Here is a 15,994-nt window from a genome sequence, read left to right as displayed (position 1 = left end):
ATGTGCAACATGTTCTCTGCCTTGTGCCTCATGCTTGTCAGAATAGGCAAGATATTTGTATCCCTGAGTAGGATAAAGTGGGCATCAGAAAATGAATGAATATATCTTTGATCTTTGATGGGAAAGGGAGGCTGAAATGCAGTATATCTGTCTGTCTATCTGTGTGTGCATGTGTGTGTGTGTGTGTGTGTGTGTGTGTGTGTGTGTGTGTGTGTGTGTGTGTGTGTGTGTGTGTGTGTGTGTGTTTGTGTGTATTATGCACACTGCTTGAGTAGAAGCAGTTGTGGTTGTAGTGATCTGGTACCTTCTCACAGCTAACTATTTAGCTACTGTATTCAGCATTCATAGGTGCATAGGTGTGTACTAGGCTAATGGCCCTGGGGCCTTTACAAGCCTAGCTCATACGCTTACCCTGGCATTGTGCCACCCAACCTTAGTTTCCAGTGCCTCTGTTGAGTAAAGCCACTGGAGTGAACCCTGGGGTGAATTTTCTATTTCCCATCCACTCATCAAGGTTTCTCTTGAACAGGGCCAGTGAGGTGCTCCGCTTGACATGTATGGGAAGTCTATTCCATAGCATGGGTAGTCTCTTGGTTTTGAACCTGTCCCTCCAGCATGTTCTGTTGATTGTGGTAATGAAGTTGAGGTCTCAAGAGCATGTGGTGTGGAGGGATTGGGATTTCTTTATTTGTAGTATCTCTAACAGAGGTGGGTCAGACATGGCTTTGTAAGTCAAGCAGAGATCGCCTCTAAATAGGCGATATGAGACAGAGAATAGTTGGATTTTTTTAGTCTGTCCATATAGGACAAATGTTTAAAGCCTAGGATCCTCTTTGTGAGGTACTTTTGAAGCCTCTCCAGTTGTTGCAGGTGTTTAGTGAAGTATGTCCCAAATGGGGCATGAGACCTATCAAGTACATTACCCCATTTGGTATATACCTAACTGGGCACATCAAACAATTAGCACATCCACAAAGGTTTTTCACTAAAAGAATACAGGACATAAGTAACATGTCCTATGCAGACCACCTTAAAGTCCTATCTCTGTATTCTGTCTCCTATAGGCTGTTGAGGGGAGATCTATGCCGGGCATACAAGGCATTGTCAGACCCCACCTTGATGGGCCTCATGCATATCCACAAAACAAGCAGCACCAGAATTAACCATTCTGAAGTCTGAAACCTTGCCTGTGATATAAGTAGGACCTGCTGGAGAAACAAGTATATGTCCCAGAGACTATCCCTTCTCTGGAACAGGTTCCCCATTCATGCGAATGAGATTTCCTCACTAACCTAATTCAAGTGTAAGTTGGACAATTAGATGGGAAACAAGAAATTCATCCCTTGTTTGGCACCTATGTCTCTAATAGACACTGGCAAGCTGTAAATGGTTCATTTCCCAGGCCGCTGCTTGTAAATAGTTCATCTCTCAGGCCGCTGCTTATAAATGGTTTATCTCCCATGCTCATGCTTACAGTTATCAAGGGAACCAGAACTTGTCACAGATCTGGGATGCATGGCTAGGCATAAAAAAGGCCCTTGTAGACATTCGCCTGGTACATACCTATGAACCTATAAGCAGTGTCAATGTATTAGTTCTTGAAAATTCACGTGATGCACTTTATCTGTTCTGTGGTTTCTTCTCTAGCTTTTACAATGTAATATAACATTATGTCACATAACATCAAGCAATACCATATAATACAGAATAATATACTGTCATTTCCTCATTATATCTTACAGTTTTATTTGGTTTCTTGCATAATATGTAATGCGGCTATGCAATATGATACAATGCAGAATAATATACTGTTATCTCCTCATTGTATTCTACAGTTGTATTTGATTACCACCTCATTGTATCCTGCAATGTTATTTGTTTAGTTGCACATAACATGATGTGGCTGCTGCCCTTTTCTTATGAGTTACATATTCACTAGATTTTCTTACACGTGGACATCACCATTTTGTGCAAAAAACTAGTGTACAGATCACAAGCTGTAGTGTACAGAGCCCTGTGAATGCCTAATCATAAGGACAAGGACCTGTTCAATTTCAAGGCTTAACTAGCATCAAAACTTCTATCAAGTTGCTTAACTTAACAAGGGTCTGATGAAGTTCCTTGTAAATGGTTTTTGGAACGAAAGTCTTACTTGCAGTATGAACAACAAATAATACAGCACCTGTTTGTGAAGGCTTGAGCTTCTTTGTGTATTTCCTGGTTTTGTTTGGTTTTGTGGAGTTACAGTTTGGTCTGACTAAAGATGTTCCATTAGCAGTCAAAACTTGAGCACGATGCTTTGCCAGAGATGGTCTGCACCTGTCACCCCTGGGATTCAGGTTACTGGCTAAGGCTCTTCCCACCCTTATAGTGCCTTTGTTTAGGCAAAGTTCAAAGGACAAAACCACCACCGTAACAGGTACAAGCATGCAAATTCTGAAGGTAATGCTACTCAATGTTAGAAGTCTAAACCTCAAAATGCAACTCTCTCGAGGAACTCCTAAAAATGGAGAACATTGATATCTGTGCAGTAACTGAGACCTAGTTCAAGGCTCCAGAGAGCACCTCTGCTATACCAGGCTACAACTCTTACCACACTTTTCGGCCACCAAACCAGGACCGAAACACTAAAACTGGAGGAGTGTTCATATTCACCAAGGATATTCACACCATTAGGCTAGTTGCCCAACACAATGCGTCTAAAATTCTCCAGGTGCAATTAACACTAGGTAAGACTACAATCCAAATTGTAGCTTGCTACAGATGCCCGACTATGCCCCAAGAGTCTCATTACACCTTTCTAAACATACTGGAAAATATTAAGATGCAACCAAACACCCTAATACTGGGTGATTTCAACTACCCTGCCATTAACTGGGAAAACTACTCATGTACCAACACCTTTGCCCAACGGTTCTTGGAATTCATAAATTCCAATGCCCTGGATCAACTAATCCATAGTCCCACCAGGGGCTTCAATATCCTAGACCTGGTCATTGCCAACATGGAAAATCAATCCTCCACACCTATGGTCACCCCCTTGTTGGTCAGGTTTGACCATAAGCTAATCACCTTAACATCCACATCTCACCCTCACCCCCCATTAAGGACACCTCCATAAAAAACTTCTCCAAAGCCAACTTCATGCTACTCAAGTCAGAAATGACAAACTTCATGACACCCATGCAGATGGGAACTGAAAGTTCAACTGCTGAATCCTACACTAAGGCACTGTATGAGCACATCCACTCATGCATGAATCGTGCCATCCCAAATAGAACCAAGATGCTCTCCTCCAAAAAAACAAGCCAATCTGGTGGTCCCCTGCTATAAACAAACTTTATTTTATTTATTTATTTATTTATTTTACATTTGTTAACCAAGCTAGTCTAACTGGATATATTTCCATTTTCAGCAGAAGCCCGGGGAGAAAAGCTCCACATAGACGGAAAACAATTACATAGGATGCAAAAAGAGCAACATAACAATAAGGAGGGAATAAACAGTATATGGAATTATATTATAGGATTAAAAATTGCACACAAAGTGCACACCTGCACAAAAAATACACACAACATTTTTGAAATAAAAATGCACAACTTATTTAGCATTATTTAACATTTTAAGAAAGTAAAAGAAAGAAAAGAAAATACATTAATAGACATGGAGTAAGTAGATTAGTTACTTATATGAACTCCCAGCAGTCAGAAATATTGCAATTTGGAGGAAAAGGATAGTAGAGTGGTAACTCTTATATAGTGGAGAAATATAACTTAGAAGTAAATAGAAGTTAAAAGGAGAGGAAGAGATAGAGGAGAAGTGGAAATTGTGGAAGATTTGGTTTCAGTCTGGGTTAAAGCAGGGACATAGCCAGTGATTTCTAAGGTAAATTCTAAGCTTTTGTTTGAAAAGGACAGGAGATGGAATAGAAGTCAGTTCAGTGGGGAGATGATTCCAGTATTTACCAATGGTGTTGGAGAAAAGGGAGTCACCAGCAAGGTTACTGGATTTAGTTAAAGTTACTAGGAGTTTGCTAGAGGAGCGAAGTGAATTCAGGTTAGAATAAGGGGTAAAGAGATTAGAGAGTACAGGAGTGTTGTTAGGCAGATAGAAAGCTCTTTGGACAAAGGTAAGTTGGGAAAGAAGCAACATGTTTTTTTAATTCAAGCCAGTGAAGTTGCTGTAGGTTCAGGCAGTGGTGAGTTCTGAATTGATTACCAGTAACAAATCTCGCTGTACTATTGTAGGTGTTAGTCAGTTTAGAGAGATTATTTTTCTTCAGGTTAGTATAAATTGGTGAGGCATAGAGGAGAGTGGAAATGAGATGAGAGTGTGCCAAAGTAGCTTTGGCTGTTGGGGTTAGGAATTTTTTAATTCTGTAGAGGGAGCCCAATTTTCTATTTACAGTTTTAATGGTATTGTTTATGCGATAATCAAAGGTAAGATTGTTGTCGATCATCACACCTAGCAGTTTGGTAGAAGAGTCGGCTGATATGAGGGTGTTATTAATAGATGAGATAGAGAAGTCTAATGGGGGGGATCTAGTAGTGGGTTTGAAAAGGAGGAGTTTCGTTTTTTTGGCATTTAGAAGTAGGCAGCATTTTAAGAACCATGCTTCAACTGTATGGAATACATTTTGAGTAATAGTTTGAAGCTCTGGGATGGTTTTAGCAGAGCAAATAAGTGTGGAGTCATCAGCATATTGTATGCAAGTAGCTTTACAACAAAAGGAAGAAACTGTTGCAGAAAAGAAGAAAATCTGAGGATGCAAAAAACTCCCTTACCAGCCTCAGTAAGAAGCTGAGATCCCTCATAAAATCCTCCAAAGCTAGTTACAAAAATAAAATTGCCAAAGATTTCAAAGACAACCACAAGGCATTCTATAACTATGTCAAGAATCTAAATGGCAATGTTCAGATCTGCTCCGAGCTACAACAGAATGGCATTAAATATACTGATCCCAAGGATATTGCCAGTATCCTGGCAGATCAATTCAGTGCCACCTTCACCCTCCCCACCACTAAACGGCCCATCTCAATACTGGAAGATTGCCAAATTCTGGTAATCACGGCCACACAGGTAGAAACCGCACTCTCCAAAGCTACGAATACAGCATCCATGGGACCAGATGACATCCCAGGCTGTGTACTACATGAACTACAAAATGTACTGGCACCTCACCTAAGTGTCATGTTTAATCATAGCCTCACCTCAGGCTTCATGCCCACTGAGTGGCGCACAGCTACAGTTATCCCACTCCACAAGGGGCAATCCACCTTGGATCCCGGGAACTACTGCCCCATCAGTCTGATGAGCCTGATCTGCAAGACCATGAAACCATACCTCTCAACCTGGAAACATCAGAAATCTGGACAAGGCCCATGAAAAATAGGTACAAATCTGTACGCTGATTAGCATCACATTTGCATACATAATTATGTAACCCCGCCCACTCCGATGGAATTGTGGGATACCAACTTTCAAACACAAACTGAAGAACAGACAACCAAAATATGGCACCAGAGTCCCCCTGCAGCCATTCCAATGTCCCATTACCTGTCTATTCTGCCCCATTTACCATAAACACTAATGCGTGCATACTGCTTTACTTCTACATTGATTATTTGGATTTGATTTTTACATTTTATAGCACAATCACAATGCACAAACACTAAGACATCTGCTAAACAAAGCTGCTAAACAAAGCAATACTGTCTCACAATGAAAATAGACTTGGCATTAAAACTTCTCTGCCATTGAAACTCACATTCATTGAAACAGCATTGAAACCCACATGCCACATCCAAAGAAAATGCATCTGACCAGTGGTGGATAAAGATTATCTTTGGGCTGTTTTCAAATCAATGGCCCCTTGCACACAAAACAAGAAACATACATACATTCTTTAATACACCTTCCTGACTTCATTAAATTATATTCCCTGCAGCACACTTGTTAGACAGAGTGCATTTTAAACATTGTTTGACCATTTTTCCAGTAGGCAATGAAACAAAATACATTAACAAAACTGCCCAATTTAGAACATGTCCATCATAAAAGTCTGCTTCCACACCCACACAAGATATATATATATATATATATATATATATATATATAGATAGATATAGAATGACAGTAGTGTAAGCCATAGGCATCTTGCACAGCTTCTTGCACTTATTTTCAATTTCAGTTTTTTTTTTTTTTTTTGGGGGGGGGCAAACATTTTGGAAAGTTGTTAGAATAAAACGTTCCGTTACCAGAATCGTCTTGATCCCAGGACACAGTGCACTATAGTCATAGAAACATACCACTATGCATTTGCCAAATCAGCAATTTCTTGCAAGATAGGAAGACTGAAACTTAAATGGCTATCATTTAGTGAATTCAGTTCTCACTTCTCACCATAGTTCTAGTCTCAACCTCTTAGCACAAAAAACCTGGACAAAGCCATTAATGGGGGAATACAGACCCAAAATAGGGACAAATTTCAAAGACTGATCTTATAAACTTAGAAAATTACTAGAATAAAAGGTTTTGTGTTACCATTTTGTTTCTGAAGAATATGAAGGCTGAAAGTCAAATGCCTGTAATTATTTAGTAAATTCAATCCTACAGTGATTTGTCACAAATCCTGAAAACGACAGATTTTTCTGAGGAACAAATCAAAGATATGAGGCTTTAATTCTTAAGTGGTGGCGGCTAGGGACAAACCACAGATTGTATGAGGAACAGATAAAAAAATATGAGGCTTTAATTAAGAAATGATGGTGGCTAGGAGCTTTAGGCTCTTTTTACTCTGTACCCAAGGTACAGGGTTTAAGCCTGAGTACCTCTAACCACCAGGTGTATTACATCAGGGGCAGTTTCACACAGACAAATATCTCTTTTTCACACAATTCTTTTCAATGTTTATAATGTGGATCATCTGCTGCAGATAACTTTAAAACAGTATGATCAAACTCAGAATGGTATGCAAAGGAGACACCAATCCAGTATCTTTATTAATACAAATTAAATAGCCATACATAATTGCCTCAGTTTATCTCCTTCAAGGTATGTGAGTGAACGAACCATAAAGCAAGCTTAATATAGTATCCAATCCAAAGAAGTAACCAATACAGAAAAGGGAATTTGCCAAAGAAATGAGTTTATGTATGATTAACAACAAAAGCAGATTGTATCATATATTTCACTCTTAAATCATAATTTAAATGCTAAGGTTGTAAAGTTTCACACAAGAATATAGACAAAGTGTCCTTTCTTAAAAGAACATAAAAAACATTACAATAAAATCTGGGGGTTTTATGTTAAGTCTAAATAGTATGAAGCTGATTCATACCTTAGGACTATTATTTTATTTTTTATGCATTTGCTTGTTTCATTTATTTATTTATAAAAATATAAAATGTTTATCCAATGTGAATTGTGCAGAATTAAAATAGATAAATGGCAACATTTTTAAAGGCCACACATAAAATAAATAACACATTTAGAATAAGGGAAAGGCAATTTAAAAATACAAATTAGTTGTCCCTTCTGCAGAGTTTATGAAGACTATCATAAATAGATGAAACTTCAGGGACCTTCTGGAGGAGGACTCAGTATGAGATCAGACAAGGAAATGGATTCAAGAGGACTGAAACACAGTATGTCGAGGATGTACTACATGCATTTCCAAATGGGCCATCAGAACAGCCGACAGCCCTTCATCTGGGACTTACTGGGGACATAATGAACCAAAACCTCTTTCAAATAAGCAGAACCCAGGTTGTAAAAGGTCGTGTAAGTAAGTATAAGTATTCTAAATGTAGATGTGACCATGAACAGCAGGCAGTACAGAACCGTCAGCAAGGAAGTCATTTGAAAGGAACAAGAATTCATATGCAGTAGTTTCACTACAGAAATCTTCTTTCTCTGCATCCATGACACACATACACACACACACACACACACACACACACACACACACACACACACACACCTTCTTCAAAAAATAAAAAAAGATTCCTACTTCATTCATTCATCTGGTTCAACTGCTAGCTGCACCCCGGCCCACTCACAGATTCATTCCATAGCCACCAAAAAGCTCCATCTGCTCGCTAATCCCCGCTATAGCCAACGCTCGTTTGAATAACTGTTTCTCGCTGCTCGCACTCGCAGATCAATCACAGAAATGGAAATGCATTCAATGCATTCAAAATTAACCAGCCAGCCAGAAATTTGTGCAATTGACCTCAATTCTGACAGGCTGGTAGCTCCGACGGAGCTGACATCATCACACATGTGATGACATCAGCTCAAAAATAAACAGAGGAAAAAAACATAAAAATAAAATTTCCAAAAAGTCAGAAATGAAGGGGTGCCACTCAGGAATCGTTGCACCCCATTATTTGGACCCCAAAACTCAGTAAAAATCGAGTAATTTGGTACTGTTGGGAGGTATGCATGGAACATATTATCATGGAACTTATAAACAAAGACACTGGCAACCTTCAAACACTGGAGCCCACCCAGTTTGGGTTCGTGAAGGGCCAATCTTGTCTCCTGAACCTGATTGACTTCTTCAAATCAGTCTCCAGAGCTGTGGATGAGGGTAAGGCAGTCCACACAACCTATCTGGACCTCACCAAGGCCTTTGACACCATCCCGCACTCTGGAATCATAGATAGACTTACTAAGCTGAGCATTAATCCCTACATCACTCAATAGGTTGCCAACTGGCTTACTGACAGAACCCAGACTGTAAAAGTAGCCGACTCCAAATCCAGCTCCAGACAAGTGACAAATGGAGTACCTCAGGGTTCAGTCCTGGGACCACTCTTGTTTGGCATGTACTTCTCTGAAGTACAGGCCAACACTAAGGGACTCTGGCTAACAAAGTTCGCAGATGACTGCAAACTGGGAGCCATTATTGAATCCCCAATGGGCATTACAGAAACAGATGCTTGGGGCCAGAGCCATGGGCTCAAGCTCAATGCCAAGAAATGTATAGTTATCCCCTTTGGGAAAAACATGTACCCGTGAGTTACCACATAGGTGGCAGTACACTAAACATCAAAAGTGTGATAACAGACTTAGGGAAACAGGTGGACAGTGGTCTCACCTTCAATAACCACTTCACCACAACAGTCAGGAAATCCTTTTATGTGGCACAACTCATCAAAAAGGGCTTTTCATCCAGAAAAGGAGGTCATTGTCCCACTGTACTAATCCCTCATTAGATCCATTATAGAATACAACGCCCCATTTGGTATGTACCACTCAAGACATCTGCAACAACTGGAAAGGCCACAGAAATACCTCACTAAAAGAATCACAGGCCCAAAGCAGATGCCCTATGCTTACCGCCATAAAAAACTCCAGGTATACTCTGTCGCATATCGTCTACTCAGAGGTGATCTCTGCTTAACATACAAGGCCATGTCAAACCCAGAGCTGTTGGATATGCTACAATTAAATAAATCCCAATCCCTCAGAGCCACATGCTCCAGGGATCTAAACCTTGTCATCACAATAAACAAAACATGCTGGAGGGATAGGTTCCTGACCCAGAGACTCCCCAGACTCTGGAATAGACTGCCTATACATGTTATGCAGAGCGCCCCGTTGGCCCTCTTCAAAAGGAACCTTGAAGACTGGATGAGAGAAAGGAAATTCACCCCGGAGATCATGTCAGTCGCCCTGCTAGACAGGGGTCCAGGGAAGTAAATAGTGTGGGAATAAATAGCCAGGGAATTGTTATGGCTAGGCTTGTATAGACCCTAGGGCCGATAGCCTAGTACCAACTTATGAATCTATATAAAATTCTGTCTGTCATTAGGCCAATGCAATTTGCAGTAGTACAAGGTATACGATAATAATTTTTTTCCAAATAAAGTTGCTTTAATTTATAATTTCCTGTATCAATATTGTCACTTACAGCACTGTACTCATTTTGTTGTATATGCACTGTGCTTTAATATGATGTGCAGGGACAGTGATTTACTTATGGCAGCCTGACAATAGTAACGTTGCTTAAATGAGAAATGAACAGGCAGCAGTAATCAATTTCCACATGCAGCAGAAACATTTCTATCACAACAACATAACTTGTTTACACATTCTAGGCTTTCCTTACTTGATCCACTCTTTTCTTACAGACACCACGGTCTGTGTGTACAGATGGTTGCCAACCAGGGTACCGAAAAGCTATTCGAAAGGGGCAGCCTGTCTGCTGCTATGACTGTATGCCATGTTCTGAGGGTCATATTTCAAACCAAACAGGTGAGAAGAAAATCTCTTGACAAATAATACTAAATTATAACAGTAACACTTTTGATTCTTAATGGTAATATGCAACATATTGTAAATGAGGGCATGTTGATATTGTGCATATTTTTTTACCTTTTTGGAAAAGCAAAGCACAATATCTTGGTCAATGTACCATGTAGACTCATACAATTTGTATTTAATTTGTTTGTATGAATGTCAGCTTTAATTGATACCTTAACCATTACTATGTGATGCTCCTTTACAGAGATATTCAAAGAAATATGATTAATATATTTCTCATAATTGATAAATAAACAAAGCATAATATCTCATCACCTGTAACAGACAGAGGCTACATAGTGTACAAGTTGTGCGTCTCAATGTCAGCTTCAAAATGATGCATCATTTGTGTCATCACCATGTTCCCTTGCAAAGATATGGCATATGGGCATAATAATAAGTATTGGAAATGTATAATTTTCATAATCCTACAAGACTAAACAAACTGTGATATCTGTAGATGTGTACAGTGCACAGACATAGTTATTTTACCATGTTGTAAGGAATAACACTGTCTTCAAAATGAGGTATTGCTTGGTACACTGACATGCTCCCTTGTAAAGTTATTTACCAAAATATGAAAAAAATCATAATTTCCATAACCTAAGTCTGAAACAAACTTTGATATCTGTACAAGTGTACAACATACATGAACAGTTCTTTTACCATGTTGGCACTATGAATACGATCTTCAAAATGAGATATTTATTAGCACATTCAGATGCTGCCTTGCATAGTTATTTGCCAAAATATGACAAAAAAATCATAATTTCCATAACCATATCTGAAACAAACTTTATATCTGTACATGTGTACAACATAAAGGCACAGTTCTTTTGCCATGTTGGAGCTATGAATACTGTCTTCAAAATGTCTAACAGCTTTGAAAACTTCAAAAACTAATGATCAGGTGGCAAAATGACTCAGCCTTGAAAATTTAACAGTCACTATCCACCAACAATGCTGCTCCACACACAAACTACTTAGCTCTAAAAAGATTTCTATCCCAACTGCCTGAATATGCCCAAAAGCACACAATGACTACTGCCTGCTAATACATAGGGTGGGAGGATGGCTTAATGGTTAAGGTGTTTACCTTACAAAGACAAGGTGCAGGGTTTGATTCTCACATAGGGAAATTGGCTAGGCTTGAAATGGCCCACAAGGGTAGTTAGCCTAGTACTAACCTATGAACCTATGAACATACTTAACATCAGCATGATATGGACTGCAAATATAATTAACTGCTTAGAGAAGTTCAGCACAGTTAGTGGCTACAGTAATAGCGGCCCTGACCATTGGAGCTGTATTTGAAGTTGGTGATATTTGTTGCTGCATGGTGGAAGTGACACCCCGACTCCATGTGGAAAATGGTTATGGACAGCATACAGCCTCTTCAACTGCTAAAAGAATTTGACAACTTTGCCAAAATCCAGCATTTCCAACAAAAACAGTAGGTGGAACCGAAGAAGATTGTCACTGAATTAACAATCTACCACAACAGTAAACACTGTAGTTTACGCATCACAAGGCACATAACCAGAAGGTGTGGCTTAAGTTTACTTTCAGATAGGAACTTGGATAGAACTGCAAAAACAGAGCATTTACAACTATTACCAAAATACTAACATTTTCAAAGTAACTGGATTACTTTAAAAAACTGTGCACTGCAATGAAAGCTTTTTAGTATGTTCAGGAGGCTTGACATTGTGACCACCAGCAAGTGCACTTTTTGAATATACACTTTAAAAATTTTCCTTCTGACACTGCGACCCTTCCATGACAGACTCGGGGTGGGGGGTTGTAGATGCCATATCTACTTGACGGTTTCCGGACTCTTCTCCACTGCAGTTTTTATCCCTAATGTAACAGTAAGAAAATAAGCCTACCACACAATTCTCAATAGCTTACCTGAAAAAAAAAAGCTGTCTGTGGGCCAAGCAGAAAGTGAATTAATCTGGGGCACCAAGAAGACTGCAATATAACAAAAGTACTGCAATGTAGATTAAATACAACCTGCTTTTTAACCAGCCTTATAACCTTTACAGTAACAAAATCATACATGGCTAGTTAGTAAAGGACTATGACTTTGAAGATACACACAGAAAAATAAATACGTTTAACTTCTTCAAGCCACAGCTTACCTGAAGGGGGTAAAAAAAGCAGTTCTTTCAGGCAGTCAAACCAGAACTCCTTGCAGCAAATGCCGGTGAGTGTCAATGGTTATCTCTGGTGATCCGTGAGTGCACAAATAAAATAGAGGGATCCAATAGCAGGTAAAGTCTCCAAATATTATCAAAAAGAAAAGAAATGCCTGCTGCCGGGCCTTCTATTTATTTGGATAAAACAAAAGAAAATTAGGTTGGGGGTTATCAACAACCTTTTAAACGGAATTAGAAGTAAAACTTTAACGTGAACTTAATGTAAAAACACACTGAATCGTAACTATATAATGTAATTTACATGTTCAGTTATGATTTCAGTGTGTTTTACATTAGGTTCAACTACAAATGTGCACTACAGTTTCTCTCGCTTCAGGAAGGCACTCAGGGGGTAACAGCTTGAAATTAGTATCTTCTCATGGCACGCTCGGTGTTAAGCACACAGGTGCCATGAAAAGCCACTCTGGGTTAATGAGTTAAGAAGCTGTGTTCACCTATTATGCACCTGTACCTTTAACTTATCTGTATATCACTGCTTTATAAAAGATACTTATTTACAAATTTGCTAAATGTATCAAGATCATGCTTGGAAAGTAAATGTTTTCTTCACAACACATACTAGAACATGACATCATTCCAGATAAATCTTAGAAATGCATACTCTTACATATTTTTTCTCTCTGAACTCTAGCTCTTACAGTTTGATACATTATGGAAATAGTCTACCACAACTATACAAATAATGTAAAAAAGTGCTGTGCTGTCTGACGCCCCACCACTGGACCAGTAATCAGTGAGCCTCAATCCTCTCCACTGGCAACAGTGGGGGATGTACATTGGGAAGATGACAGCTGCACACACAGTATTTCCAGATGCAGCTCTCTGCATCAAGTGCAATTTCCCTTAAGAGCCCACAGAGACCACAGTCAGTACAGAGTTGGTTTCCTCCCTCTGTTTCCAGATCCCCCAATAGGACTCCCCATTGGCAAAGCTATAGAGTTCATATCTTAGATGAGTGGCCAAGCAAAGACCACCAACACCCTCTTTGTCCAACCACATACACACACACACACATACACACACACACACACACACACACACACACACACACACAGCCGGGAATAGGTGGCAGAAGTTTACTAGCTATGCTCCCTTTTGCCCATACTATAAGGTAGTTATCACTGACACCAGCCAGCTCCTTTTCACCTACTTTAAGGCCCTTAACAAAGGGTGCCCAATCTTACTGTGGAATGTTACTATCAATACAAATGACAGTTTGACCAAGAGCAAGGCTATTAGAAGCGGCCTACACAGTGTCACCAAATAAAAATGCCATTACTCTCAGAACTTAAATATCTCTAGATAGACCAGCCACAATGAAAGGTCTAAATATATTTAATAATAAATAATAAAAGAACAAGGCAATACTAAATATACATTTACAGTAACATCATAGTTCAAAATCACAGAAAATATTTAAAAAAACATTACAGGACAGTCTCAAATAAATAAAGAAAAATATCTAAGCTAAGCTCTGCTATATTCCTGACTATATCTAAAAGACTTACTATACCCCAGTAGAGTCCCTTCATTAGAGCAGCAAGGCAGATGTGATGAATAGATCCTCTAGCTGATGTTGTCAGGCCAAAGACAGAATACAGAATGCAGTCTCTATCTCTCAGAGACTTTTTAAAGTAATATCTCAAATATTACTGCTGGGATAGCTTGCAGAATGACATCATTTCTTGTCATCTGACTCTATCCCAGGTGAACCCCCCCCCACTGCTGAAAGTTAGTAGTAGTTATCATCCACCTGTGAAAATAGATACACAAGGGCTTTTCCTTAGATCTATGCAGATCCTGGAAGTCATAAAGCAATAAAACACTTCCAAGACAATACAGAAAACTTCTCTAGTACAGACATTATGTCTCTTGCTGCACTGAAACTGAAAGATGACATCTTTTTATGGCCTGGCCATAAAGTAATTTAAATTCAGTTATTTTTCTGTTATTTATCTGAAGTTAACCTCTTGTATTCCAGTTTCCCCTGTTAAAATATATACATTTAAACAGTTACAATAGTGTATGTACATTTCTGCTCTATTCCAGTAGGGTATAATGTGGATACTTTTCAATCAGCACATTGTAAAATACCTGTTCAGCACACGTCTGTACAAACCATCTTATATGACATACAGCTCTAATACACTTGTAACACAAACATCCTATCCTATATAAATCATGTTGATATTCACAAATGACATATAATTATTTACAAAATTCCAGATAGCTGTGCTGGCAGTATCTCCCTTTGTCACATGCTGTTCTCCTCATTTTACTTTGTCAGAGAAGTATGGCTCGATTACAAAAGCCCTGCTTACACTGAGAGCAGGTATTCTGGAATCTGGTTCCCCTTGTAAGCTTGTTTATAAATAGGCCTTACACCAAAGTAAGTCAGTTACAGTTAGAGCGAGTCTTTCAGAATCAGGGCAGACTTATACTGAAACCAACTCTTTTGGAATCTGGCCCATAGAACCCAGGTAAACAATTGGTCAGATTCTGCATAATTTGTAGAATCTGGTGCATTCCACTGATATCAGACCAGAATTTGTGGATAAGCCTGTAATATGTAAATAAGCTTCAGCAAACTTACAATATCTCGGGTTATAACAGAGTATCTCAGTAGCAACGACACACTGTATTTCAGTCACAGCTACTCTGTAAGTCATGAAAAATCTCTGAAAAAGTGGGCTGTACATTAACAAATTAATGGAAATACAATCATTTTTAAATATGTATCAACAACAGAACCTCTCCAGTAAACTTAGAGACAACTATGGAATATCTTTATACATCCTTTATTATTAAAATATGCTAGCTCTCACTTACAGATTCCAATGGAATCCATAAAACTTCTAATAAAAAATTAATAGAGGTGAAGGACAATCACAGCCACATTTCCACAGCTAACAGTAGCTAACAATGGGTGTGGGACATGTATGGGAACACAGGTAACACACACCCAAGGAAATAAAAAGATAGAAAAGCAGATGTAGGGTATGGGTGGAGAAGAGGGACACACAGAAAGTATGTTAGAATAGGAAAATCTAAGAGGAAGTCAGAGTTCATGGGTAATGTTTTTTTTTTTTTTTTGGTAGGAATAGCGCTCCTTTTTTAAGAATAGAAGGAGAGGTAAAGACAGGAAAAGAGAAGGAGAAGGCCATCACAGCAGGTATACCCATATAACAAATATCACAACAAATGACAGACAAAGGATAGTAATAAACAGTAAGGACAGCACACTGCACAACATGGGCAATGGAAAGGTGACAAACAGTGGATGCATATCAGCTGTGGTGAAATGCAGAAGTACATATGTACCTACGCACTTTTACATTATGACATGTTGCACACTGTGTGACAGTCATAACTGGATGTTTATGGCCAATGGTAGTTGTGTGTTGTAGGGTAATAAATAGGGATCATAGTACACACTGAATAAACAATCCAGTGTTCAAGTA

General features: G+C 39.0%; 1 protein-coding gene across 1 annotated transcript in view; it reads left to right on the top strand.

Moving 5' to 3' along the window:
* The window catches only part of LOC122797835 (vomeronasal type-2 receptor 26-like), a 159,509-nt gene that overhangs the window by 90,090 nt on the left and 53,425 nt on the right, over positions 1–15,994 (top strand). The window contains exon 3 of the mRNA XM_044066356.1: positions 10,140–10,263. Within this exon, the coding sequence (XP_043922291.1) occupies positions 10,140–10,263 (124 nt within the window). The remainder of the gene's footprint in view (positions 1–10,139; positions 10,264–15,994) is intronic.

Source organism: Protopterus annectens, chromosome 3.part1 (assembly GCF_019279795.1).
Source record: "Protopterus annectens isolate FY-2018-M chromosome 3.part1, PAN1.0, whole genome shotgun sequence".
Lineage (NCBI taxonomy): Eukaryota > Metazoa > Chordata > Ceratodontiformes > Protopteridae > Protopterus > Protopterus annectens.
This window is presented reverse-complemented; position numbering and strand designations above follow the sequence as displayed.